This window comes from Rhinoderma darwinii, chromosome 8 (genome assembly GCF_050947455.1).
Source record: "Rhinoderma darwinii isolate aRhiDar2 chromosome 8, aRhiDar2.hap1, whole genome shotgun sequence".
NCBI classification, from domain to species: Eukaryota; Metazoa; Chordata; class Amphibia; order Anura; family Rhinodermatidae; genus Rhinoderma; species Rhinoderma darwinii.
The window spans coordinates 1,068,069-1,095,261 of record NC_134694.1 but is presented as its reverse complement, the minus strand read 5'-3'; the positions used below and the strand labels follow the sequence as shown (position 1 = coordinate 1,095,261).

The 27,193-nt window shown below is 46.5% G+C and overlaps 1 protein-coding gene across 1 annotated transcript in view; it reads right to left on the bottom strand.

The window, feature by feature from the left end:
• Positions 1–27,193, bottom strand: part of PSMD5 (proteasome 26S subunit, non-ATPase 5) — a 46,905-nt gene that overhangs the window by 2,472 nt on the left and 17,240 nt on the right. Inside the window, exons 2-9 of the mRNA XM_075834612.1 lie at positions 8,657–9,010; positions 6,492–6,636; positions 5,728–5,841; positions 4,858–4,986; positions 4,265–4,374; positions 4,032–4,174; positions 3,761–3,952; positions 276–385 (exon numbers count right to left, since the gene is read on the bottom strand). Coding sequence (XP_075690727.1) covers positions 276–385; positions 3,761–3,952; positions 4,032–4,174; positions 4,265–4,374; positions 4,858–4,986; positions 5,728–5,841; positions 6,492–6,636; positions 8,657–8,829 — 1,116 coding nt within the window. The 5' untranslated portion in view covers positions 8,830–9,010. The remainder of the gene's footprint in view (positions 1–275; positions 386–3,760; positions 3,953–4,031; positions 4,175–4,264; positions 4,375–4,857; positions 4,987–5,727; positions 5,842–6,491; positions 6,637–8,656; positions 9,011–27,193) is intronic.

The window sequence follows — 27,193 nt, the reverse complement described above, 5'->3', positions numbered from 1 at the left end:
ACCGGCAGGAGAAGGACAGAGGAGATTATTATAATGAATGACAGGTATGACCCTGCGGGGGTGACTTGTGGGGCTTCCTATGACATCACTTACCGGCAGGAGAAGGACGGAGGAGATTATTATAATGAATGACAGGTATGACCCTGCGGGGGTGACTTGTGGGGCCTCCTATGACATCACTTACCGGCAGGAGAAGGACAGAGGAGATTATTATAATGATTGACAGGTATGACCCTGCGGGGGTGACTTGTGGGGCCTCCTATGACATCACTTACCGGCAGGAGCAGGATGGAGGAGATGGAGTCTAAGCACCGCACTCTCAGCTCTGTGGAGGAATTTTTCGCGTGGTGTCCAATTCTCTTGAAAACATCATCAAACTTAGAACCTGAGGGAAAGAATAAATGGTGACAATAATATAACTACAAGGATCCTTCACCTGGCGATCCTGACGAGGCAGGACAATCCTTAGTCGGTCCAGAGATGCAGGTGAGGTTGGTTTGCCGGACGGTCGTCTCTATTACTTTGCGTTGACATGCGCTCAAGTTCTGGACTTTTTTTCACAACCACGAATCCAAAATTTTGGTTCTGTTTAGCCCAACAATTATTCACCCGGTCTACCCTGCCGTGGACCTGGTCTGGGAACAGACCAACTCAAGCCTCATTGGTTGCCTCCCAAGCTCTTGGCATTACATTCTTGCCAGGTGAGGTGTTCCCTCAGACCCACTGGGCCCATTATCCCGTTACTGAGAACCCAGCACTTCCTGCAGGCCCGGCTCTCCTTCCTAGGCAGGTCGTCCACCAATCCCACGTACTTCACTCAAGTCCTTTCCAAGTGCTCCCGACTCCCATTAGCCACGATCTTCCCCACTGATGTGTCCTCCGCACGCCACGTGATTGGATAGACCCAGTTACAACACTTATAATGTAACCAACCGTCAAGCCCACCTTCACCGTACGCCAACAGACCATGAACGCTCAGTGTGGGGGGGGGGGGGGCAGGGTAGAAACATCTCCATACTATATAAACTGCTCCTCTCCCAACAATCTCACCTCCTCTCATCCTCCTGTAAGGCGAGGGAAAAAAGAATTGAACAAAACAGTCACTGACGTGCAATGGAAACCGTGTTTTTAACCTTTCCCAAAAAGCCTCCATATCTATACGGGCCCAGGAAACCAGATCTAGAATGATATCTAGGTGTATCGGGACCCCACTGCCCCCATAGATGGTATCTGTCCGCACCGGACAATGGCTGGCGCTGCAGGGGGCTCCAGGTCACACTTTTGGGTCTGCGGTACTCAGAATCATATCAGGAGCCACTAGAGTCTCAGTCCCCGACTCCCCTGAGGCAGCTTTTGTATTCATGTTCCCAATGTCAATTATATATATATATACGGTCCCCAACTAGACACCTCCACCAAGCGGCTAAGTCAGTCATCCCACGAAAGTGCAAACCAGTGGATCCTCTGACGCCGGACGAGTGGTTCCAGGATGAGGCCTTGATACAGAGAACGGAACATATGAGGTCACATTCCCCAGCCGCCTCAACACGATACACATGGTCCCAATGGATTATGTTCCTCTCGTCTCCCATTTATCTGAATGTAGGGTCTTGAGACCCCCCCCCCCCTATATGAACATTAGACGGAGGAGACGCGGCTTCATGTGGTTTCGCCGCTTCAGCCACGTCTCTGCCATAACTGCTCTCGCTTCTTTCTACTTATAATAATCCGGGACCGGAGTCCAGGCTCCCCGTGCCCTGCGCCTCCCATATCCCTCCTTCGCCCTTCTGTCCTCCTGTTTTTCCGTCCCCCTCCCTGTGATTGCACTAGTCGGACGCCATGTAGGAGATTGAGATGTTCGGTCTCTTTCATTTTTACGCACGCTGCGGTTCATTCCGCTTCTCCGCGGTCGCTGGTCGTAGAACGTGACGCTCGCCTCCTTGTTGGGGCTTGGCTTTTCTTTGAGACATTTCCTCTAACCGTGTCGTAAACTTGTTTGTTTTAAACCAATAAAAATGTTTGCGTATGAATAAAACTACAAAGAAACCCTCAAAGTATGATTGTCGCTGACACCAGGTACAGAGGGACGAAGGGAGAGAGGGACGGAAACAAGGGAGGGACAATGCAAGAAATCCACATTTAACCCTTCTGCTGCCACAACAATTCACACATGACCTAAATATAACCTGCACTATAAAAACACACCCATCTCGTTACCCTCTCCCTATATTTTATAGCTCTAGTGACCATACACATTGTTGAAATGCCGCCCAGCCCTGTACACTCATGAACGCCTTCATGCCATTTTGCATCTCAGCGGAATATTGGGTGAAAAACGCAAAAATATTGTGCTAAAAAGTCTGAGCCCAGCGGAGCCGGAGCCACAACCCCGCCTGATAATAAGAGCACGAGATGCGCAGAGATCACGCCGGTCACTAATGTCTACAGGCGCCGATCTACTCACCATCAGCAGAAGCCGAGACACCGGTGATCAGGGTCAGCGACTCCAGGGTCTCGGGCAGGGGCGTCTCACCCGTGTAGCACAAGCTATAATCCCGGTATAATTTAATAGCGAACCTTTAACCTAGAAGATCTGAGTCCTTACAGTCAGCGTTTACAGGCCATGACGGGTCACGTATATCCTCGACAGCGGAGGAATGAAAGGAATTCTCTGGGACAAACATGGACGACGTAACCTCAGCATCAGTTCTGATTGGTCAGTGTGGGACCCCCGGCACGTCCTTCATCAACACAACCCCGCAAATCTCCACGATATCTTTATAGAAATCTAACTCCCTTGCTTCTTTACATCACATGACTGGACACGTCACTGCCCCCCATATTATTACAGGGGTTTTCCCCATGTTGGACACAAATGGCATATCCACAGGATACGCCATAAGAGTCCGATGTATATGGGTCCCACCTCTAGAACCCGCACCCACCTCTAGAAGGGAGCCCGCTAAACCCCGTTTTATCTTACTCGGCTCCGCTACCTCCCTGGCCACATCCTGGTTAGGTGGTAGGAAGTTACGGTAACAGCCGAGTGCTCGCTGAGCCAAGTTGTTGCCGTAACTCCCATAGAAGTGAATAGGAATTACTGAAACAACGTAGCACGGCGAGCTACGCTGTTTACAGAACTCCGTAACAGAAACAGCGTAGCTCGCCGTGCTACACCGTTTCCGGAACTCCCATGGGAGTTACGGAAATAGCATAGCTCATTGAGCTCGGCTGTTTTCGTAACTTCCTACCACCTAACCAGGATGTGACCAGGAGGCAGCGGAGCCAAGTAAGAGAGAACGGGGTTTAAGCGGGCCAAGTTCTAGAGAAAGGAGCGGGGTCCAGAGGGGAGACCCGAATCTACCCTGTGGATATGCCATAATTGTCCAAGATAGGCAAACCCCTTTAACCCTTTCCTTCCCCTAAACACTGTGTTGGGTATGGGTCACCTTACTTATACTATGAGCCTGTGACCTCATACTGGTCTTCATCTTCCTCTGCAAATAATGACACTGCCCCCGTCACACGCCGTCCTGTCCTCATTCATTGCGCTGAACGACAGAGGTCGGACCCTGAGGAGAAGTCGTCAGTTCTGCAGAATTCTTATAACATTCTCATATGTAAAGACAGATCAATGACTTAACGATCCATTTCTGATTCACGGAGAGTTCACACGAGGTGCGATGACTACCGCCACCACAGGGGGGAGCCAGAACGTGCCTTCCAGCACCCGCTATCTATAATGACCGCAGGGGATTACCTGTCTTCTGTAGAACTTGCTTTCCTTCTACGTTAGAGCCTAAAACCCCAAGTGTGTCCACAGCCACGCCGATCATGGTGGTTTCGTGACCTTGCGCCAGATCAAACACTTTTTGCAGGAAGGCGGGGTAATGTTCACAGATCTGCTGCGGACTGTCCACGATCGCCAGATTTCCAAAGAATTTCACCAGTCCTATAAAACACAACTCGTATCAGGAGAACGAAGGGCCGAGAAGAACAGAAATAAAATCACAAACAACCCAAAATATCACCTGGCAAATACAACCCCGAAAATGGGTCAGAGTCGGAGCCAACAATCATATTGGATATTTTGTCGATCACTCCATGCTGGGCAAGATACTGGCGGCCATGTAGTGTGCCCGCCAGTGCCGTGATCATCTCTACACAGGTTACCCTGCAGAAACACAAGTCAACACGACGAGCAGTTATAACCAATCTCCTCACGTGATGTATCCGGCATTATTATGTGTTATATCCCACTGACCGGACCAGGACGTCGTCCCCTGAGAGATCCTCCAGTAACTGGGGAAGAAGGTCACTATTGGTGCAGAAGCTCAGAGACTCAGCGGACACGGACGAGATCTCCACCACCAGCTAGCGAGAGACAGAAGAAACGGGATATGATGTATACGCCAGCGACAAACGTGACGCGGGAGCCGCCATATTGTGGGTGTGACCAATGGTCATGAGAATTTTACAATAAACATCCCCAGCACGGAGCCCGGGCCCCTGTACAATGCTCTGGCGGGTGCCGTATGTACCACGTGCCCCACACCGACTGACCACAATATTGTTTTCTGCGGGATTGTAAAATCAGAGGCATACGGAGGTACAGTAGAGGCAGCGTGCACTTCTATGGGGGCCCTGTAATGGCTCCGTACACACCTCAAGGAATATCTGCCTCTGGGAAAGCTGGGTGACCGGCAGTCTGGCCACCATTACAGCAACATAAGAGGTTCTGACACAGCTTTCTGAGGTTATAGAGAGGCGTTCACAATGTATCAATGCATAACTAGGTCGATTTGCCATACAGGGGTGACCTGTTCAGAACGTGTAACAGGCGCCACATATTATCACCTCGTACACCCGGTAACGAACGACGTCACTGACGGCCATAACGGACTTCAAGTCTGCCAACAAGTTACTCCCGAACAGCAGTTGTAAGCCGGGCCGGCTCCCAGCGATCCTGGACAGGGATTTAACAGCCTGAAGATGGAAACAAAAAGCCGTTGTTATACCTGGAAATCTATATGGGACGTCCGAAAATAACCAACGACTTGTATGCGGCAGCGTCTCCGGAAATCTTATATATAGGTACAACATAGGGGAAATAAACAGGCCGAGCACCAACTCTAAACCGGGAGCAGATCAGCAATGTGTGGCCGAGAGCAAAACAGAGGAAAGAAAACCCCGACGTGTAGAGAACGGAACGCACCTCAGAAACGTGGCTCAATTCACCTCGGTCACAAGTAATACATGAAAATAACGGCGGCCGAGGCTCTATAAGGGGCTCGCGTCATTTTCACACATTGTAACGAACTTCTCTCCGAGGAACAGAAACGCATCATCCGGACACCCGGCGCTCAGGGCGGAGCGCGACATCTTACGTGATATCACCGTCATGGAAAGCCCAGCAATGCTAATTAAAACTAACGTTCCACCAATTAATCACATACGATTTCACGGTGCGGTCTTAATCCGCATGTGATGAGCCACCGCGAAGTTTAACATGAAGAATCCGAATGGCGACCGAGTTCTCCCATCCAGCACCGGAGACGTTTCCTGTGTTGGTTTCTCCAGTGTCAGACGCGCAGTTGGCGACTCCTGATGTGATGTACGCAGCTCCGCTCAGAGCTATGCCCCCCCCCCCACACTCCAGGAGCTCCGGTCCTGCTATAACACGGCCATACAACGCCAAATGCACGTCTCCTGGATCACAGCGCTCACCTCCCGCGCCACCGACAGCTCGTCCCCTGCGACGCACAGGATCATTTGTTTCAGCAGCTCCAGGTCATTCAGTATTTCTGTCATCGCCTCCGAACTCTCCACAATCCTCCCGACCTACAAAAGAAAAGCGTTAGAGTAAACCCGGACCCCCCCACACACGCCTACGATATAAACTGACCCCCTCACTCACCCGTGATGTTCCCCTGACCCCCTCACACACCCGTAATGTAACCCGGACCCCCTCACACACCTGTAATGTAACCCGGACCCCCTCACACACGCCTACGATATAAACAGACCCCCCCCACTCACCCGTGATGTTCCCCTGACCCCCTCACACACCTGTAATGTAACCCGGACCCCCTCACACACGCCTACGATATAAACAGACCCCCCCCACTCACCCGTAATGTAACCCGGACCCCCTCACTCACCTGTGATGTAACCCGGACCCCCTCACTCACCTGTGATGTAACCCGGACCCCCTCACTCACCCGTAATGTAACCCGGACCCCCTCACTCACCCGTAATGTAACCCGGACCCCCTCACTCACCCGTAATGTAACCCGGACCCCCTCACTCACCCGTAATGTAACCCGGACCCCCTCACTCACCCGTGATGTACCCCGGACGCCCTCACTCACCTGTAATGTAACCCGGACGCCCTCACTCACCTGTGATGTACCCCTGACCCCCTCACTCACCCGTAATGTAACCCGGATCCCCTCACTCACCCGTAATGTAACCCGGACCCCCTCACCCACCTGTGATATAGCCAGGAGCTTCACAGAATCCTCGGGATGATACAGCCCCCTCTGTAGTTCTTCCTTATAATTTCTGGCAATGTGAACGGGCTCAGAGGCCTGAAGGAATCTCTCCAGAATCGCAACGCACAACACAACCTGCTCCCTGGGAGAGGACAAGAAATAATTACCAGCGATACGGGGGGGGGGTATAATAATGGGGCAGGGATACGGGGGTGTATAATGGGGCAGGGATACGGGGGTGTATAATGGGGCAGGGATACGGGGGTGTATAATGGGGCAGGGATACGGGGGTGTATAATGGGGCAGGGATACGGGGGTGTATAATGGGGCAGGGATACGGGGGTGTATAATGGGGCAGGGATACGGGGGTGTATAATGGGGCAGGGATACGGGGGTGTATAATGGGGCAGGGATACGGGGTGTATAATGGGGCAGGGATACGGGGTGTATAATGGGGCAGGGATACGGGGGTGTATAATGGGGCAGGGATACGGGGGTGTATAATGGGGCAGGGATACGGGGGTGTATAATGGGGCAGGGATACGGGGGTGTATAATGGGGCAGGGATACGGGGGTGTATAATGGGGCAGGGATACGGGGGTGTATAATGGGGCAGGGATACGGGGGTGTATAATGGGGCAGGGATACGGGGGTGTATAATGGGGCAGGGATACGGGGGTGTATAATGGGGCAGGGATACGGGGGTGTATAATGGGGCAGGGATACGGGGGTGTATAATGGGGCAGGGATACGGGGGTGTATAATGGGGCAGGGATACGGGGGTGTATAATGGGGCAGGGATACGGGGGTGTATAATGGGGCAGGGATACGGGGGTGTATAATGGGGCAGGGATACGGGGGTGTATAATGGGGCAGGGATACGGGGTGTATAATGGGGCAGGGATACGGGGGTGTATAATGGGGCAGGGATACGGGGTGTATAATGGGGCAGGGATACGGGGTGTATAATGGGGCAGGGATACGGGGTGTATAATGGGGCAGGGATACGGGGTGTATAATGGGGCAGGGATACGGGGTGTATAATGGGGCAGGGATACGGGGGTGTATAATGGGGCAGGGATACGGGGGTGTATAATGGGGCAGGGATACGGGGGTGTATAATGGGGCAGGGATACGGGGGTGTATAATGGGGCAGGGATACGGGGGTGTATAATGGGGCAGGGATACGGGGGTGTATAATGGGGCAGGGATATGGGGGTGTATAATGGGGCAGGGATATGGGGTGTATAATGGGGCAGGGATATGGGGTGTATAATGGGGCAGGGATACGGGGGTGTATAATGGGGCAGGGATATGGGGTGTATAATGGGGCAGGGATATGGGGTGTATAATGGGGCAGGGATATGGGGTGTATAATGGGGCAGGGATACGGGGGTGTATAATGGGGCAGGGATACGGGGGTGTATAATGGGGCAGGGATACGGGGGTGTATAATGGGGCAGGGATACGGGGGTGTATAATGGGGCAGGGATACGGGGGTGTATAATGGGGCAGGGATACGGGGGTGTATAATGGGGCAGGGATACGGGGTGTATAATGGGGCAGGGATATGGGGTGTATAATGGGGCAGGGATATGGGGGGTGTATAATGGGGCAGGGATATGGGGGGTGTATAATGGGGCAGGGATACGGGGGGTGTATAATGGGGCAGGGATACGGGGTGTATAATGGGGCAGGGATATGGGGTGTATAATGGGGCAGGGATACGGGGGTGTATAATGGGGCAGGGATACGGGGGTGTATAATGGGGCAGGGATACGGGGTGTATAATGGGGCAGGGATACGGGGTGTATAATGGGGCAGGGATACGGGGTGTATAATGGGGCAGGGATATGGGGTGTATAATGGGGCAGGGATACGGGGGTGTATAATGGGGCAGGGATACGGGGGTGTATAATGGGGCAGGGATACGGGGTGTATAATGGGGCAGGGATACGGGGTGTATAATGGGGCAGGGATACGGGGTGTATAATGGGGCAGGGATATGGGGTGTATAATGGGGCAGGGATATGGGGTGTATAATGGGGCAGGGATACGGGGTGTATAATGGGGCAGGGATACGGGGTGTATAATGGGGCAGGGATATGGGGTGTATAATGGGGCAGGGATATGGGGTGTATAATAAGGTACCGCTGACTCACTGGTCATTGCCGTTCATGAGGGAGAAGATGCCCCCCAGGCGGAGCTCCGGGACCCTCTCTCTCAGGGCACTCAGTGGCAGGGCCAGTGCCGCTCTTTTCAGGGCCCTCAGCTCCTCCACGGGGTCCCCAGATCCTGTAAGCGCAGACATCAGCTCCTCTATGGACGCCGCCATCTTGGAAAGCAACCAAACCTCGCGAGAATGCACCGGTTGCTACAGCGACGCAGAGGCGGGAGCAGCAGCCTATAGCTCCGCCCCTAGCGTGACGTCTTATGGATTCTGGGTATTGTAGTTCCTTGCACTTCGCCATCATGGCCGTCTGATAGATTTGGGCTGCTGATACTTGTGGTTCCCGCTGGAGACACAGAATAAGTATTTCCCAGAATTGCAGATTTTGGAATTTTAGAAACCACATGATCTGCACAATAGCGGAATATCAGCGAGACGTATCACAGCCGCGTGTGCACATTCAAATGCCGGTGCGCCTGATAACGCACCATGTGAAACGCAATGATCGCTGGCCTAAAGTCGCGGCACAGCTCCGGTCTGAGGGGATGTTCACACGCTGAGAGGCAGTTACGTGTGAAAAGACAGACTGTTTAAGGGTATGTTCACACGGCCTATTTACGGACGTAAATCGGGCGTTTTTGCCCCGAATTACGCCCGAAAATAGCGCCTCAATAGCGCTGACAAACATCTGCCCATTGAAAGCAATGGGCTGACGTTTGTCTGTTCACACGAGGCGTATATTTACATGTTGCTGTCAAATGACGGCGCGTAAATAGACGCCCGCGTAGAAGAAGTGCCTGTCACTTCTTTGGCCGTAATTGGAGCCGCTATTCATTGACTCCAATGAAAAGCAGCGCTAAATACGTCTGTAATGGACGCGGCGTTCTAGCGCCTGCACATGCCGGTACGGCTGAAATTACGGGGATGTTTCCTCCTGGATGTTTCAGCCGTTACGGACCCCCGCCGTGTGAACATACCCTAACAGCTGCCTCGTTTCACACGTAAAAGCTCCTCGTAATTTACGAGGCGTCTGAGACGCTCGTAAACCTTGAGCCGTTCTTCATTGATTTCAATGAAGAACGGCTCAAATTACGTGGCAAAGAAGTGTCCTGTATATAAGTGTCCTGCATATAATGTATATAAGTGTCCCGCATATAATGTATATAAGTGTCCCGCATATAATGTATATAAGTGTCCCGCATATAATGTATATAAGTGTCCCGCATATAATGTATATAAGTGTCCCGCATATAATGTATATAAGTGTCCCGCATATAATGTATATAAGTGTCCCGCATATAATGTATATAAGTGTCCCGCATGTAATGTATATAAGTGTCCTGCATGTAATGTATATAAGTGTCCCGCATATAATGTATATAAGTGCCCTGCATATAATGTATATAAGTGCCCTGCATATAATGTATATAAGTGCCCTGCATATAATGTATATAAGTGTCCTGCATATAATGTATATAAGTGTCCCGCATATAATGTATATAAGTGTCCCGCATATAATGTATATAAGTGTCCCGCATATCATGTATATAAGTGTCCTGTATATAATGTATATAAGTGTCCTGCATATAATGTATATAAGTGTCCTGCATATAATGTATATAAGTGTCCTGCATATAATGTATATAAGTGTCCTGCATATAATGTATATAAGTGTCCTGTATATAAGTGCCCTGCATATAATGTATATAAGTGTCCCGCATATAATGTATATAAGTGTCCTGCATATAATGTATATAAGTGTCCCGCATGTAATGTATATAAGTGTCCCGCATATAATGTATATAAGTGTCCCGCATATAATGTATATAAGTGTCCCGCATATAATGTATATAAGTGTCCCGCATATAATGTATATAAGTGTCCCGCATATAATGTATATAAGTGTCCCGCATGTAATGTATATAAGCGTCCCGCATATAATGTATATAAGTGTCCTGTATATAAGTGTCCTGCATATAATGTATATAAGTGTCCTGTATATAAGTGCCCTGCATATAATGTATATAAGTGTCCCGCATATAATGTATATAAGTGTCCTGCATATAATGTATATAAGTGTCCCGCATGTAATGTATATAAGTGTCCCGCATATAATGTATATAAGTGTCCCGCATATAATGTATATAAGTGTCCCGCATATAATGTATAGAAGTGTCCCGCATATAATGTATATAAGTGTCCCGCATGTAATGTATATAAGTGTCCCGCATATAATGTATATAAGTGTCCCGCATATAATATATATAAGTGTCCCGCATATAATGTATATAAGTGTCCCGCATGTAATGTATAGAAGTGTCCCGCATGTAATGTATATAAGTGCCCCGCATATAATGTATATAAGTGTCCCGCATATAATGTATAGAAGTGTCCCGTATATAATGTATAGAAGTGTCCTGCATGTAATGTATATAAGTGTCCCGCATATAATGTATATAAGTGTCCCGCATATAATGTATATAAGTGTCCCGCATATAATGTATATAAGTGTCCCGCATATAATGTATAGAAGCGTCCCGCATATAATGTATATAAGTGTCCCGCATATAATGTATATAAGCGTCCCGCATGTAATGTATATAAGTGTCCCGCATATAATGTATATAAGTGTCCTGCATGTAATGTATATAAGTGTCCCGCATATAATGTATATAAGTGTCCTGTATATAATGTATAGAAGTGTCCTGCATGTAATGTATATAAGTGTCCCGCATATAATGTATATAAGTGTCCCGCATGTAATGTATATAAGTGTCCCGCATATAATGTATATAAGTGTCCCGCATATAATGTATAGAAGCGTCCCGCATATAATGTATATAAGTGTCCCGCATATAATGTATATAAGTGTCCTGCATGTAATGTATATAAGTGTCCCGCATATAATGTATATAAGTGTCCCGCATATAATGTATATAAGTGTCCCGCATATAATGTATAGAAGTGTCCCGCATGTAATGTATATAAGTGTCCGGCATATAATGTATATAAGTGTCCCGCATATAATGTATATAAGTGTCCTGTATATAAGTGCCCTGCATATAATGTATATAAGTGTCCCGCATATAATGTATAGAAGTGTCCCGCATGTAATGTATATAAGTGTCCGGCATATAATGTATATAAGTGTCCCGCATATAATGTATATAAGTGTCCCGCATATAATGTATATAAGTGTCCCGCATATAATGTATATAAGTGTCCCGCATATAATGTATATAAGTGTCCCGCATATAATGTATATAAGTGTCCCGCATATAATGTATATAAGTGTCCTGCATATAATGTATATAAGTGTCCCGCATGTAATGTATATAAGTGTCCCGCATATAATGTATATAAGTGTCCTGTATGTAATGTATATAAGTGTCCCGCATATAATGTATATAAGTGTCCCGCATATAATGTATATAAGTGTCCCGCATATAATGTATATAAGTGTCCCGCATATAATGTATATAAGTGTCCCGCATATAATGTATATAAGTGTCCCGCATGTAATGTATATAAGTGTCCCGCATGTAATGTATATAAGTGTCCCGCATATAATGTATATAAGTGCCCTGCATATAATGTATATAAGTGCCCTGCATATAATGTATATAAGTGCCCTGCATATAATGTATATAAGTGTCCTGCATATAATGTATATAAGTGTCCCGCATATAATGTATATAAGTGTCCCGCATATAATGTATATAAGTGTCCCGCATATAATGTATATAAGTGTCCTGCATATAATGTATATAAGTGTCCCGCATATAATGTATATAAGTGTCCCGCATATAATGTATATAAGTGTCCTGCATATAATGTATATAAGTGCCCTGCATATAATGTATATAAGTGTCCCGCATATAATGTATATAAGTGTCCCGCATATAATGTATATAAGTGTCCTGCATATAATGTATATAAGTGTCCTGTATATAATGTATATAAGTGTCCTGTATATAAGTGTCCCGCATATAATGTATATAAGTGTCCCGCATATAATGTATATAAGTGTCCCGCATATAATGTATATAAGTGTCCCGCATATAATGTATATAAGTGTCCCGCATGTAATGTATATAAGTGTCCCGCATATAATGTATATAAGTGTCCCGCATATAATGTATATAAGTGTCCCGCATATAATGTATATAAGTGTCCCGCATATAATGTATATAAGTGTCCCGCATGTAATGTATATAAGTGTCCCGCATGTAATGTATATAAGTGTCCCGCATATAATGTATATAAGTCTCCTGCATATAATGTATATAAGTGTCCCGCATATAATGTATATAAGTGTCCCGCATGTAATGTATATAAGTGTCCCGCATATAATGTATATAAGTGTCCCGCATATAATGTATATAAGTGTCCCGCATATAATGTATATAAGTGTCCCGCATATAATGTATATAAGTGTCCCGCATATAATGTATATAAGTGTCCTGCATATAATGTATATAAGTGTCCCGCATATAATGTATATAAGTGTCCCGCATATAATGTATATAAGTGTCCCGCATATAATGTATATAAGTGTCCCGCATATAATGTATATAAGTGTCCCGCATATAATGTATATAAGTGTCCCGCATGTAATGTATATAAGTGTCCCGCATGTAATGTATATAAGTGTCCCGCATATAATGTATATAAGTCTCCTGCATATAATGTATATAAGTGTCCCGCATATAATGTATATAAGTGTCCCGCATGTAATGTATATAAGTGTCCTGCATATAATGTATATAAGTGTCCCGCATGTAATGTATATAAGTGTCCCGCATGTAATGTATATAAGTGTCCCGCATATAATGTATATAAGTGTCCCGCATATAATGTATATAAGTGTCCCGCATATAATGTATATAAGTGTCCCGCATATAATGTATATAAGTGTCCCGCATATAATGTATATAAGTGTCCCGCATATAATGTATATAAGTGTCCCGCATATAATGTATATAAGTGTCCCGCATGTAATGTATATAAGTGTCCCGCATGTAATGTATATAAGTGTCCCGCATGTAATGTATATAAGTGTCCCGCATGTAATGTATATAAGTGTCCCGCATATAATGTATATAAGTGTCCCGCATGTAATGTATATAAGTGTCCCGCATGTAATGTATATAAGTGTCCCGCATATAATGTATATAAGTGTCCCGCATATAATGTATATAAGTGTCCCGCATATAATGTATATAAGTGTCCCGCATATAATGTATATAAGTGTCCCGCATATAATGTATATAAGTGTCCCGCATATAATGTATATAAGTGTCCCGCATATAATGTATATAAGTGTCCCGCATATAATGTATATAAGTGTCCCGCATATAATGTATATAAGTGTCCCGCATATAATGTATATAAGTGTCCCGCATGTAATGTATATAAGTGTCCCGCATGTAATGTATATAAGTGTCCCGCATGTAATGTATATAAGTGTCCCGCATGTAATGTATATAAGTGTCCCGCATGTAATGTATATAAGTGTCCCGCATGTAATGTATATAAGTGTCCCGCATGTAATGTATATAAGTGTCCCGCATGTAATGTATATAAGTGTCCCGCATGTAATGTATATAAGTGTCCCGCATGTAATGTATATAAGTGTCCCGCATGTAATGTATATAAGTGTCCCGCATGTAATGTATATAAGTGTCCCGCATATAATGTATATAAGTGTCCCGCATATAATGTATATAAGTGTCCCGCATATAATGTATATAAGTGTCCCGCATATAATGTATATAAGTGTCCCGCATATAATGTATATAAGTGTCCCGCATATAATGTATATAAGTGTCCCGCATATAATGTATATAAGTGTCCCGCATGTAATGTATATAAGTGTCCCGCATGTAATGTATATAAGTGTCCCGCATGTAATGTATATAAGTGTCCCGCATGTAATGTATATAAGTGTCCCGCATGTAATGTATATAAGTGTCCCGCATGTAATGTATATAAGTGTCCCGCATGTAATGTATATAAGTGTCCCGCATGTAATGTATATAAGTGTCCCGCATGTAATGTATATAAGTGTCCCGCATATAATGTATATAAGTGTCCCGCATATAATGTATATAAGTGTCCCGCATATAATGTATATAAGTGTCCCGCATATAATGTATATAAGTGTCCCGCATATAATGTATATAAGTGTCCCGCATATAATGTATATAAGTGTCCCGCATATAATGTATATAAGTGTCCCGCATATAATGTATATAAGTGTCCCGCATATAATGTATATAAGTGTCCCGCATATAATGTATATAAGTGTCCCGCATATAATGTATATAAGTGTCCCGCATATAATGTATATAAGTGTCCCGCATATAATGTATATAAGTGTCCCGCATATAATGTATATAAGTGTCCCGCATATAATGTATATAAGTGTCCCGCATATAATGTATATAAGTGTCCCGCATATAATGTATATAAGTGTCCCGCATATAATGTATATAAGTGTCCCGCATATAATGTATAGAAGTGTCCCGCATATAATGTATATAAGTGTCCCGCATATAATGTATATAAGTGTCCCGCATATAATGTATATAAGTGTCCCGCATATAATGTATATTAGTGTCCCGCATATAATGTATATAAGTGTCCCGCATATAATGTATATAAGTGTCCCGCATATAATGTATATAAGTGTCCCGCATATAATGTATAGAAGTGTCCCGCATATAATGTATAGAAGTGTCCCGCATATAATGTATATAAGTGTCCCGCATATAATGTATATAAGTGTCCCGCATATAATGTATATAAGTGTCCTGTATATAAGTGTCCTGCATATAATGTATATAAGTGTCCTGTATATAAGTGTCCCGCATATAATGTATATAAGTGTCCTGTATATAAGTGCCCTGCATATAATGTATATAAGTGTCCTGCACTTCTTTGCCGAGGCAGTAAATTTACGGGTCGTCGTTTGACAGCTGTCAAACGGCGACGCGTAAATGACAGGTCGTCTGCACAGTACGTCGGCAAACCCATTCAAATGAATGGGCAGATGTTTGCAGACGTATTGTAGCCATATTTTCAGATGTAAAACGAGGCATAATACGCCTCGTATACGTCTGAAATTTGGCCGTGTGAACATACCCTTATTTTCGGCCGTTTTCCGGGACGTAAACGGCCGAAAAATCGGAAGCAGAACGCCTACAAACACCTGCCCATAGATTGCAATGGGAAAACGACAGCGAAAAAGAACTTCTTGGGACAAGAGCCGTTTTTCATAGACTCTATGGGTATGTGCACACACACTAATTACGTCCGTAATGGACGGACGTATTTCGGCCGCAAGTCCCGGACCGAACACAGTGCAAGGAGCCGGGAGCATCATAGTTATGTACGACGCTAGGAGTCCCTGCCTCGCTGCAGGACAACTGTCCCGTACTGAAAACATGATTACAGTACGGGACAGTTGTCCTGCAGGGACTCCTAGCGTCGTACATAAGTATGATGCTAGGAGCCCGGCTCCCTGCACTGTGTTCGGTCCGGGACTTGCGGCCGAATTACGTCCGTCAATTACGGACGTAATTAGTGTGTGTGCACATACCCATAGAAAACCGCTCCAAAAACGGCCGCGAAAAACGCGATTGGCTTAAAAAAACGTCTGATAATCAGGAGCTGGCTTCCCTTCAAAACAGCTCTGTAATTTCAGACGTATTTTGAGTTTGCGTGTGAACAGGGCCTTAGTGTATAAATGTCAGCAGTACACGCGGTCATCACGCTGCCAGGCGTCCACCATCCACCGTCGTCGTTTATTCCCGTCCAGGTTCCCAAACCGCTCAAAACCCACAGTGTACCACGGAGATGTCATGTGGACTATTGTAGCTCACCCCCTCCCTGCACTGGTCGCAGAGCATGCCCACAACACTCCCATAGAAATCAATAGAGGAAAAGGACCGCTTACCCCTCCCTGCACTGACCCCTACACAGGTCGCAGAGCATGCCCACAACACTCCCATAGAAATCAATAGAGGAAAAGGACCGCTTACCCCTCCCTGCACTGACCCCTACACAGGTCACAGAGCATGCCCACAACACTCCCATAGAAATCAATAGAGGAAAAGGACCGCTTACCCCTCCCTGCACTGACCCCTACACAGGTCACAGAGCATGCCCACAACACTCCCATAGAAATCAATAGTGGAAAAGGACCGCTTACCCCTCCCTGCACTGACCCCTACACAGGTCACAGAGCATGCCCACAACACTCCCATAGAAATCAATAGAGGAAAAGGACCGCTTACCCCTCCCTGCACTGACCCCTACACAGGTCACAGAGCATGCCCACAACACTCCCATAGAAATCAATAGTGGAAAAGGACCGCTTACCCCTCCCTGCACTGACCCCTACACAGGTCACAGAGCATGCCCACAACACTGCCATAGAAATCAATAGAGGAAAAGGACCGCTTACCCCTCCCTGCACTGACCCCTACACAGGTCACAGAGCATGCCCACAACACTCCCATAGAAATCAATAGAGGAAAAGGACCGCTTACCTCTCCCTGCACAGGTCACAGAGCATGCCCACAACACTCACATAGAAATCAATAGAGGAAAAGGACTGCTTACCCCTCCATGCACTGACCCCTACACAGGTCACAGAGCATGCCCACAACACTCACATAGAACTCAATAGAGGAAAAGGATCGCTTACCCCTCCCTGCACTGACCCCTACACAGGTCACAGAGCATGCCCACAACACTCATAGAACTCAATAGAGGAAAAGGATCGCTTACCCCTCCCTGCACTGACCCCTACACAGGTCACAGAGCATGCCCACAACACTCCCATAGAAATCAATAGAGGAAAAGGACCGCTTACCCCTCCCTGCACTGACCCCTACACAGGATACAGAGCATGCCCACAACACTCACATAGAACTCAATAGAGGAAAAGGACCACTTACCCCTCCCTGCACTGACCCCCTACACAGGTCACAGAGCATGCCCACAACACTCCCATAGAAATCAATAGAGGAAAAGGACCGCTTACCCCTCCCTGCACTGACCCCTACACAGGTCAGAGCATGCCCACAACACTGCCATAGAAATCAATAGAGGAAAAGGACCGCTTACCCCTCCCTGCACTGACCCCTACACAGGTCACAGAGCATGCCCACAACACTCACATAGAAATCAATAGAGGAAAAGGACCGCTTACCCCTTCATGCACTGACCCCTACACAGGTCACAGAGCATGCCCACAACACTCACATAGAACTCAATAGAGGAAAAGGACCGCTTACCCCTCCCTGCACTGACCCCTACACAGGTCACAGAGCATGCCCACAACACTGCCATAGAACTCAATAGAGGAAAAGGACCGCTTACCCCTCCCTGCACTGACCCCTACACAGGTCACAGAGCATGCCCACAACACTCCCATAGAACTCAATAGAGGAAAAGGACAGCTTACCCCTCCCTGCACTGACCCTACACAGGTCACAGAGCATGCCCACAACACTGCCATAGAAGTCAATAGAGGATAGGGACGGCTTACCCCTCCCTGCACAGGTCACAGAGCATGCCCACAACACTCCCATAGAAATCAATAGAGAATAGGGACAGCTTACCCCTCCCTGCACTGACCGCTACACAGGTCACAGAGCATGCCCACAACACTCCCATAGAAGTCAATAGAGGAAAAGGACCGCTTACCTCTCACTGCACTGACCCCTTACACTTGTCACAGAACATGCCCACAACACTCAGCTTACCCCTCCCTGCACTGACCGCTACACAGGTCACAGAGCATGCCCACAACACTCCCATAGAAGTCAATAGTGGAAAAGGACCGCTTACCCCTCCCTGCACTGACCACCTACACATGTCACAGAGCATGCCCACAACACTGCCATAGAAATCAATAGGACAGGTCAACCCTCCCTGCACATGCACAAAGCACACACACAGTAATCTCCCTGCACAGGGACAACTAAAAGTCACAGAGCATGCCCACAACACTCTAATAAAAGTCAGTAAGATGTTTTATGACCTCTCTCAGGTGCCTGCAGCAAAGCACATCCAGATCCATGGAACCGGTGTTTAATTCTTCAACACTTCCAAGATGCCTGCTTGCCGTCAGTGAATAGGAACCATTTTCTTTACATCCTGAGGCCGAATACGGTCCTTACCTAAGAATTCTCACAGCTGAGGGCTTGTTACAATTGCATGCAGTCTAGATAATCCTCTGTGAGCTAAACACAGCAGCAGCACAAATCATCCTCCTGTCATGATCGAATGTAAACAGAACATTTTCTCATTCTGGACAGCAAGCAGAGATCTTGAAAGGGTGGAGAATTGAAACAGTGTAAGAAGGTTGTGGAACTTTTCTTTATACAATGCTGAAGCTTCATTTACACAAAATGCTGGAAACGCAAGACGGCCGCGCCCAGATCTGCGTCACGGTCACGCTGCATTGCAAACCGCGGAGATAAGAGCGAGAAACAAATAATAAAAGACCGTCAGACGCAGAGCGATAGTGGTAGAGAGGCGAACCGCGCCATAGATACCGTAAAACCCATGACTGGCGGGGGAGGGCACAACCAGCTGCAACAAAACCGCCACGCAGATTGTAAATAACGCCGCGCGTGACGGGAAGATCGTAAACTGTAGTACCAAGCGCGGAATCCCGCCGCGTCCTGTGATTATCCGCTAATCCGTGTGATCGAAGCCTTATTTCTCAAACATGACCCACGGGTGGCTGATAACAGAGAGTCTGGCCGCGAGGGAGAGGAAAACGGCGTCTGAGGCCGAGATCTGGATCCTGGATTTTCGTTTTTTTTAATCGTGCAACTGAAGCCACCGCCGGCTGTCACCGGTAAGATAATATAACCGTCCGCCGCCGCCGCTCACAGGTCTTTTGTATTCACACGTTGCCGTTAAATCGCGGTTTTACAGAACCTCAGTGTTTGTGTCGCAACTTTCTGCTAAATCGCAGCAAAAAACAAAATTCAACAAGTGATGAAACGGTTAGAAAAACAATGCAACATTTCTGCGCGGAGGAGGAGGGTGGCGTCCCTGTGTGACCTGGTTTCCTATGGTGGTTGTAGGGGATCGGCGTGGCACTGACGGGCACACAGCTTCTGCTTGGTAGTGAAAGGAATGACTCTGTACGAGGAGGAAACGTCCCTGTGAATGCTCCAGTGTCTGCACACATCAATGCCGCCTTTCTTTCGTCATGCAGCCGCAGAGACGCAGGCGACGCTTCTTACCTGCAGCTCAGGCCACAGACTCCAGAGTAAACACAGCCGCAACGCAAGAGGAGGCAAACACTGGGGGATCACCACTAATAGACTCCATCACCCAGCTTTCTACACACCCTGAACGGCATATACAGCGCTAACACTGCCATTCATCTACTGCCTGTGTCAGTCTTCACTGTAGTTCTGGCATTCTATTCATGAACCAGGACTATTTTATGTTGCAATTTAGTGGAGTCGTATGTGATTTATGATCGGTGACATCCAAAGAGAGAACTCACGGACACGTCACCATCTGCAACACAAAATGCAGCAGATGATTTTTTTCCAATGGTCGCATTGTGTTGCGTGTATTCTCGCGACTACATTCCCAAACAAGTCTTACAATGTCACCCTACGACTTCTCGATCTACGGGTCACATGACCATAATCACCGTGTACCCCCCGCCCCCACAATGCAGCATGATCCATGAGGGCCAATTATCTATAGGGGGGAGTAATGATCTGTGGGGAAGGGTACTGGTATATAGGGGAGTCATGATCTATAGGGGGAGTCATGATCTATAGGGGGCCTGAGGGAAATCATTCTTTTTAGCCTTCATGTAATGTAACTACTTTACTACGGCGGAGGGACAGGTGAATACAATCTATTATTCTCTGTTATCAGACATGTCAGGCTGGAGGAGGATGACTGTAGGACAGGTGAATACAATCTATTATTCTCTGTTATCAGACATGTCAGGCTGGGGGAGGATGACTGTAGGACAGGTGAATACAATCTATTATTCTCTGTTATCAGACATGTCAGGCTGGGGGAGGATGACTAGGACAGGTGAATACAATCTATTGTTCTCTGTTATCAGACATGTCAGGCGGGGGGGATGACTGTAGGACAGGTGAATACAATCTATTGTTCTCTGGTATCAGACATGTCAGGCTGGGAGAGGATGACTGTAGGACAGGTGAATACAATCTATTGTTATCTGTTATCAGATATGTCAGGCTGGGGGGGTGACTGTAGGACAGGTGAATACAATCTATTGTTCTCTGTTATCAGACATGTCAGGCTGGGGAGAGGATGACTGTAGGACAGGTGAATACAATCTATTGTTCTCTGTTATCAGACATGTCAGGCTGGGGGAGGAAGACTGTAGGACATGTGAATACAATCTATTGTTCTCTGTTATCAGACATGTCAGGCTGGGGGAGGATGACTGTAGGACAGGTGAATACAATCTATTGCTCTCTGTTATCAGACATGTCAGGCTGGGGGAGGAAGACTGTAGGACAGGTGAATACAATCTATTGTTCTCTGTTATCAGACATGTCAGGCTGGGGGAGGATGACTGTAGGACAGGTGAATACAATCTATTATTCTCTGTTATCAGACATGTCAGGCTGGGGGAGGATGACTGTAGGACAGGTGAATACAATCTATTGTTCTCTGTTATCAGACATGTCAGGCGGGGGGGATGACTGTAGGACAGGTGAATACAATCTATTGTTCTCTGGTATCAGACATGTCAGGCTGGGAGAGGATGACTGTAGGACAGGTGAATACAATCTATTGTTATCTGTTATCAGATATGTCAGGCTGGGGGGGGTGACTGTAGGACAGGTGAATACAATCTATTGTTCTCTGTTATCAGACATGTCAGGCTGGGGGAGGAAGACTGTAGGACATGTGAATACAATCTATTGTTCTCTGTTATCAGACATGTCAGGCTGGGGGAGGATGACTGTAGGACAGGTGAATACAATCTATTGTTCTCTGTTATCAGACATGTCAGGCTGGGGGAGGATGACTGTAGGACAGGTGAATACTATCTATTGTTCTCTGTTATCAGACATGTCAGGCTGGGAGAGGATGACTGTAGGACAGGTGAATACAATCTATTGTTCTCTGTTATCAGACAGGTCAGGCTGGGGGAGGATGACTGTAGGACAGGTGAATACAATCTATTGCTCTCTGTTATCAGACATGTCAGGCTGGGGGGAGGATGACTGTAGGACAGGTGAATACAATCTATTGTTCTCTGTTATCAGACATGTCAGGCGGGGGGGATGACTGTAGGACAGGTGAATACAATCTATTGTTCTCTGTTATCAGACATGTCAGGCTGGGGGAGGATGACTGTAGGACAGGTGAATACAATCTATTCTCTGTTATCAGACATGTCAGGCTGGGGAGAGGATGACTGTAGGACAGGTGAATACAATCTATTGTTCTCTGTTATCAGACATGTCAGGCTGGGGGAGGGTAACTGTAGGACAGGTGAATACAATCTATTGTTCTCTGTTATCAGACATGTCAGGCTGGGGAGAGGATGACTGTAGGACAGGTGAATACAATCTATTGTTCTCTGTTATCAGACATGTCAGGCTGGGGGAGGGTAACTGTAGGACAGGTGAATACAATCTATTGTTCTCTGTTATCAGACATGTCAGGCTGGGGGAGGATGACTGTAGGACAGGTGAATACAATCTATTATTCTCTGTTATCAGACATGTCAGGCTGGGGGAGGATGACTGTAGGACAGGTGAATACAATCTATTGTTCTCTGTTATCAGACATGTCAGGCTGGGGAGAGGATGACTGTAGGACAGGTGAATACAATCTATTGTTCTCTGTTATCAGACATGTCAGGCTGGGGGAGGGTAACTGTAGGACAGGTGAATACAATCTATTGTTCTCTGTTATCAGACATGTCAGGCTGGGGGAGGATGACTGTAGGACAGGTGAATACAATCTATTATTCTCTGTTATCAGACATGTCAGGCTGGGGGAGGATGACTGTAGGACAGGTGAATACAATCTATTGTTCTCTGTTATCAGACATGTCAGGCTGGGGGAGGATGACTGTAGGACAGGTGAATACAATCTATTATTCTCTGTTATCAGACATGTCAGGCTGGGGGAGGATGACTGTAGGACAGGTGAATACAATCTATTGTTCTCTGTTATCAGACATGTCAGGCGGGGGGGATGACTGTAGGACAGGTGAATACTATCTATTGTTCTCTGTTATCAGACATGTCAGGCTGGGAGAGGATGACTGTAGGACAGGTGAATACAATCTATTGTTCTCTGTTATCAGACAGGTCAGGCTGGGGGAGGATGACTGTAGGACAGGTGAATACAATCTATTGCTCTCTGTTATCAGACATGTCAGGCTGGGGGGAGGATGACTGTAGGACAGGTGAATACAATCTATTGTTCTCTGTTATCAGACATGTCAGGCGGGGGGGATGACTGTAGGACAGGTGAATACAATCTATTGTTCTCTGTTATCAGACATGTCAGGCTGGGGGAGGATGACTGTAGGACAGGTGAATACAATCTATTGTTCTCTGTTATCAGACATGTCAGGCTGGGGAGAGGATGACTGTAGGACAGGTGAATACAATCTATTGTTCTCTGTTATCAGACATGTCAGGCTGGGGAGAGGATGACTGTAGGACAGGTGAATACAATCTATTGTTCTCTGTTATCAGACATGTCAGGCTGGGGGAGGGTAACTGTAGGACAGGTGAATACAATCTATTGTTCTCTGTTATCAGACATGTCAGGCTGGGGGAGGATGACTGTAGGACAGGTGAATACAATCTATTGTTCTCTGTTATCAGACATGTCAGGCTGGGGGAGGATGACTGTAGGAGAGGTGAATACAATCTATTGTTCTCTGTTATCAGACATGTCAGGCTGGGAGAGGATGACTGTAGGACAGGTGAATACAATCTATTGTTCTCTGTTATCAGACATGTCAGGCTGGGGGAGGATGACTGTAGGACAGGTGAATACAATCTATTATTCTCTGTTATCAGACATGTCAGGCTGGGGGAGGATGACTGTAGGACAGGTGAATACATTCTATTGTTCTCTGTTATCAGACATGTCAGGCTGGGGGAGGATGACTGTAGGACAGGTGAATACATTCTATTGTTCTCTGTTATCAGACATGTCAGGCTGGGGGAGGATGACTGTAGGACAGGTGAATACAGTCTATTGTTCTCTGTTATCAGACATGTCAGGCTGGGGGAGGATGACTGTAGGACAGGTGAATACAATCTATTGTTCTCTGTTATCAGACATGTCAGGCTGGGGGAGGATGACTAGGACAGGTGAATACAGTCTATTGTTCTCTGTTATCAGACATGTCAGGCTGGGGGAGGAGGACTGTAGGACAGGTGAATACAGTCTATTGTTCTCTGGTATCAGACATGTCAGGCTGGGGGAGGATGACTGTAGGACAGGTGAATACAATCTATTGTTCTCTGTTATCAGACATGTCAGGCTGGGGGTGGATGACTGTAGGACAGGTGAATACAATCTATTGTTCTCTGTTATCAGACATGTCAGGCTGGGGGAGGATGACTGTAGGACAGGTGAATACAATCTATTGTTCTCTGTTATCAGACATGTCAGGCTGGGAGAGGATGACTGTAGGACAGGTGAATACAATCTATTGTTCTCTGTTATCAGACATGTCAGGCTGGGGAGGATGACTGTAGGACAGGAGAATACAATCTATTGCTCTCTGTTATCAGACATGTCAGGCTGGGGGAGGATGACTGTAGGACAGGTGAATACAATCTATTGTTCTCTGTTATCAGACATGTCAGGCTGGGGGAGGATGACTGTAGGACAGGTGAATACAATCTATTGTTCTCTGTTATCAGACATGTCAGGCTGGGGGAGGATGACTGTAGGAGAGGTGAATACAATCTATTGTTCTCTGTTATCAGACATGTCAGGCTGGGAGAGGATGACTGTAGGACAGGTGAATACAATCTATTGTTCTCTGTTATCAGACATGTCAGGCTGGGGGAGGATGACTGTAGGACAGGTGAATACATTCTATTGTTCTCTGTTATCAGACATGTCAGGCTGGGGGAGGATGACTGTAGGACAGGTGAATACATTCTATTGTTCTCTGTTATCAGACATGTCAGGCTTGGGGAGGATGACTGTAGGACAGGTGAATACAGTCTATTGTTCTCTGTTATCAGACATGTCAGGCTGGGGGAGGATGACTGTAGGACAGGTGAATACAGTCTATTGTTCTCTGTTATCAGACATGTCAGGCTGGGGGAGGATGACTGTAGGACAGGTGAATACAGTCTATTGTTCTCTGGTATCAGACATGTCAGGCTGGGGGAGGATGACTGTAGGACAGGTGAATACAATCTATTGTTCTCTGTTATCAGACATGTCAGGCTGGGGGAGGATGACTGTAGGACAGGTGAATACAATCTATTGTTCTCTGTTATCAGACATGTCAGGCTGGGAGAGGATGACTAGGACAGGTGAATACAATCTATTGTTCTCTGTTATCAGACATGTCAGGCTGGGGGTGGATGACTGTAGGACAGGTGAATACAATCTATTGTTCTCTGTTATCAGACATGTCAGGCTGGGGGAGGATGACTGTAGGACCGGTGAATACAATCTATTGTTCTCTGTTATCAGACATTTCAGGCTGGGAGAGGATGACTGTAGGACCGGTGAATACAATCTATTGTTCTCTGTGATCAGACATGTCAGGCTGGGGAGGATGACTGTAGGACCGGTGAATACAATCTATTGTTCTCTGTGATCAGACATGTCAGGCTGGGGGGAGGATGACTGTAGGACAGGGGAATACAATCTATTGTTCTCTGTCATCAGCCATGTCAGGCTGGGGGAGGATGACTGTAGGACAGGTGAATACAATCTATTGTTCTCTGTTATCAGACATGTCAGGCTGGGGGGAGGATGACTGTAGGACAGGTGAATACAATCTATTGTTCTCTGTTATCAGACATGTCAGGCTGGGGGAGGATGACTGTAGGACAGGTGAATACAATCTATTGTTCTCTGTTATCAGACATGTCAGGCTGGGGGGAGGATGACTGTAGGGCAGGGGAATACAATCTATTGTTCTCTGTTATCAGACATGTCAGGCTGGGGGGAGGATGACTGTAGGGCAGGGGAATACAATCTATTGTTCTCTGTTATCAGACATGTCAGGCTGGGGGAGGATGACTGTAGGACAGGTGAATACAATCTATTGTTCTCTGTTATCACACATGTCAGGCTGGGGGGAGGATGACTGTAGGACAGGGGAATACAATCTATTGTTCTCTGTCATCAGCCATGTTTGGCTGGGGGAGGATGACTGTAGGACAGGTGAATACAATCTATTGCTCTCTGTTATCAGACATGTCAGGCTGGGGGAGGATGACTGTAGGACAGGTGAATACAATCTATTGTTCTCTGTTATCAGACATGTCAGGCTGGGAGAGGATGACTGTAGGACAGGTGGATACAATCTATTGTTCTCTGTTATCAGACATGTCAGGCTGGGGGAGGATGACTGTAGGACAGGAGAATACAATCTATTGTTCTCTGTTATCAGACATGTCAGACTGGGAGAGGATGACTGTAAGACAGGTGAATACAATCTATTGTTCTCTGTTATCAGACATGTCAGGCTGGGCGGGAGGATGACTGTAGGACAGGTGAATACAATCTATTGTTCTCTGTTATCAGACATGTCAGGCTGGGAGAGGATGACTGTTGGACAGGTGAATAAAATCTATTGTTCTCTGTTATCAGACATGTCAGGCTGGTAAAGGATGACTGTAGGACAGGGGAATACAATCTATTGTTCTCTGTCATCAGCCATGTCAGGCTGGGGGAGGATGACTGCAGGACAGGTGAATATAATCTATTGTTCTCTGTTATCAGACATGTCAGGCTGGGGGAGGATGACTGCAGGACAGGTGAATATAATCTATTGTTCTCTGTTATCAGACATGTCAGGCTGGGGGAGGATGACTGTAGGACAGGTGAATACAATCTATTGCTCTCTGTTATCAGACATGTCAGGCTGGGGGAGGATGACTGTAGGACAGGTGAATACAATCTATTGTTCTCTGTTATCAGACATGTCAGGCTGGGGGGAGGATGACTGTAGGACAGGTGAATACAATCTATTGTTCTCTGTTATCAGACATGTCAGACTGGGGAGAGGATGACTGTAGGACAGGTGGATACAATCTATTGTTCTCTGTTATCAGACATTTCAGACTGGGAGAGGATGACTGTAAGACAGGTGAATACAATCTATTGTTCTCTGTTATCAGACATGTCAGGCTGGGGGGGGGATGACTGTAGGACAGGTGAATACAATCTATTGTTCTCTGTTATCAGACATGTCAGGCTGGGAGAGGATGACTGTTGGACAGGTGAATAAAATCTATTGTTCTCTGTTATCAGACATGTC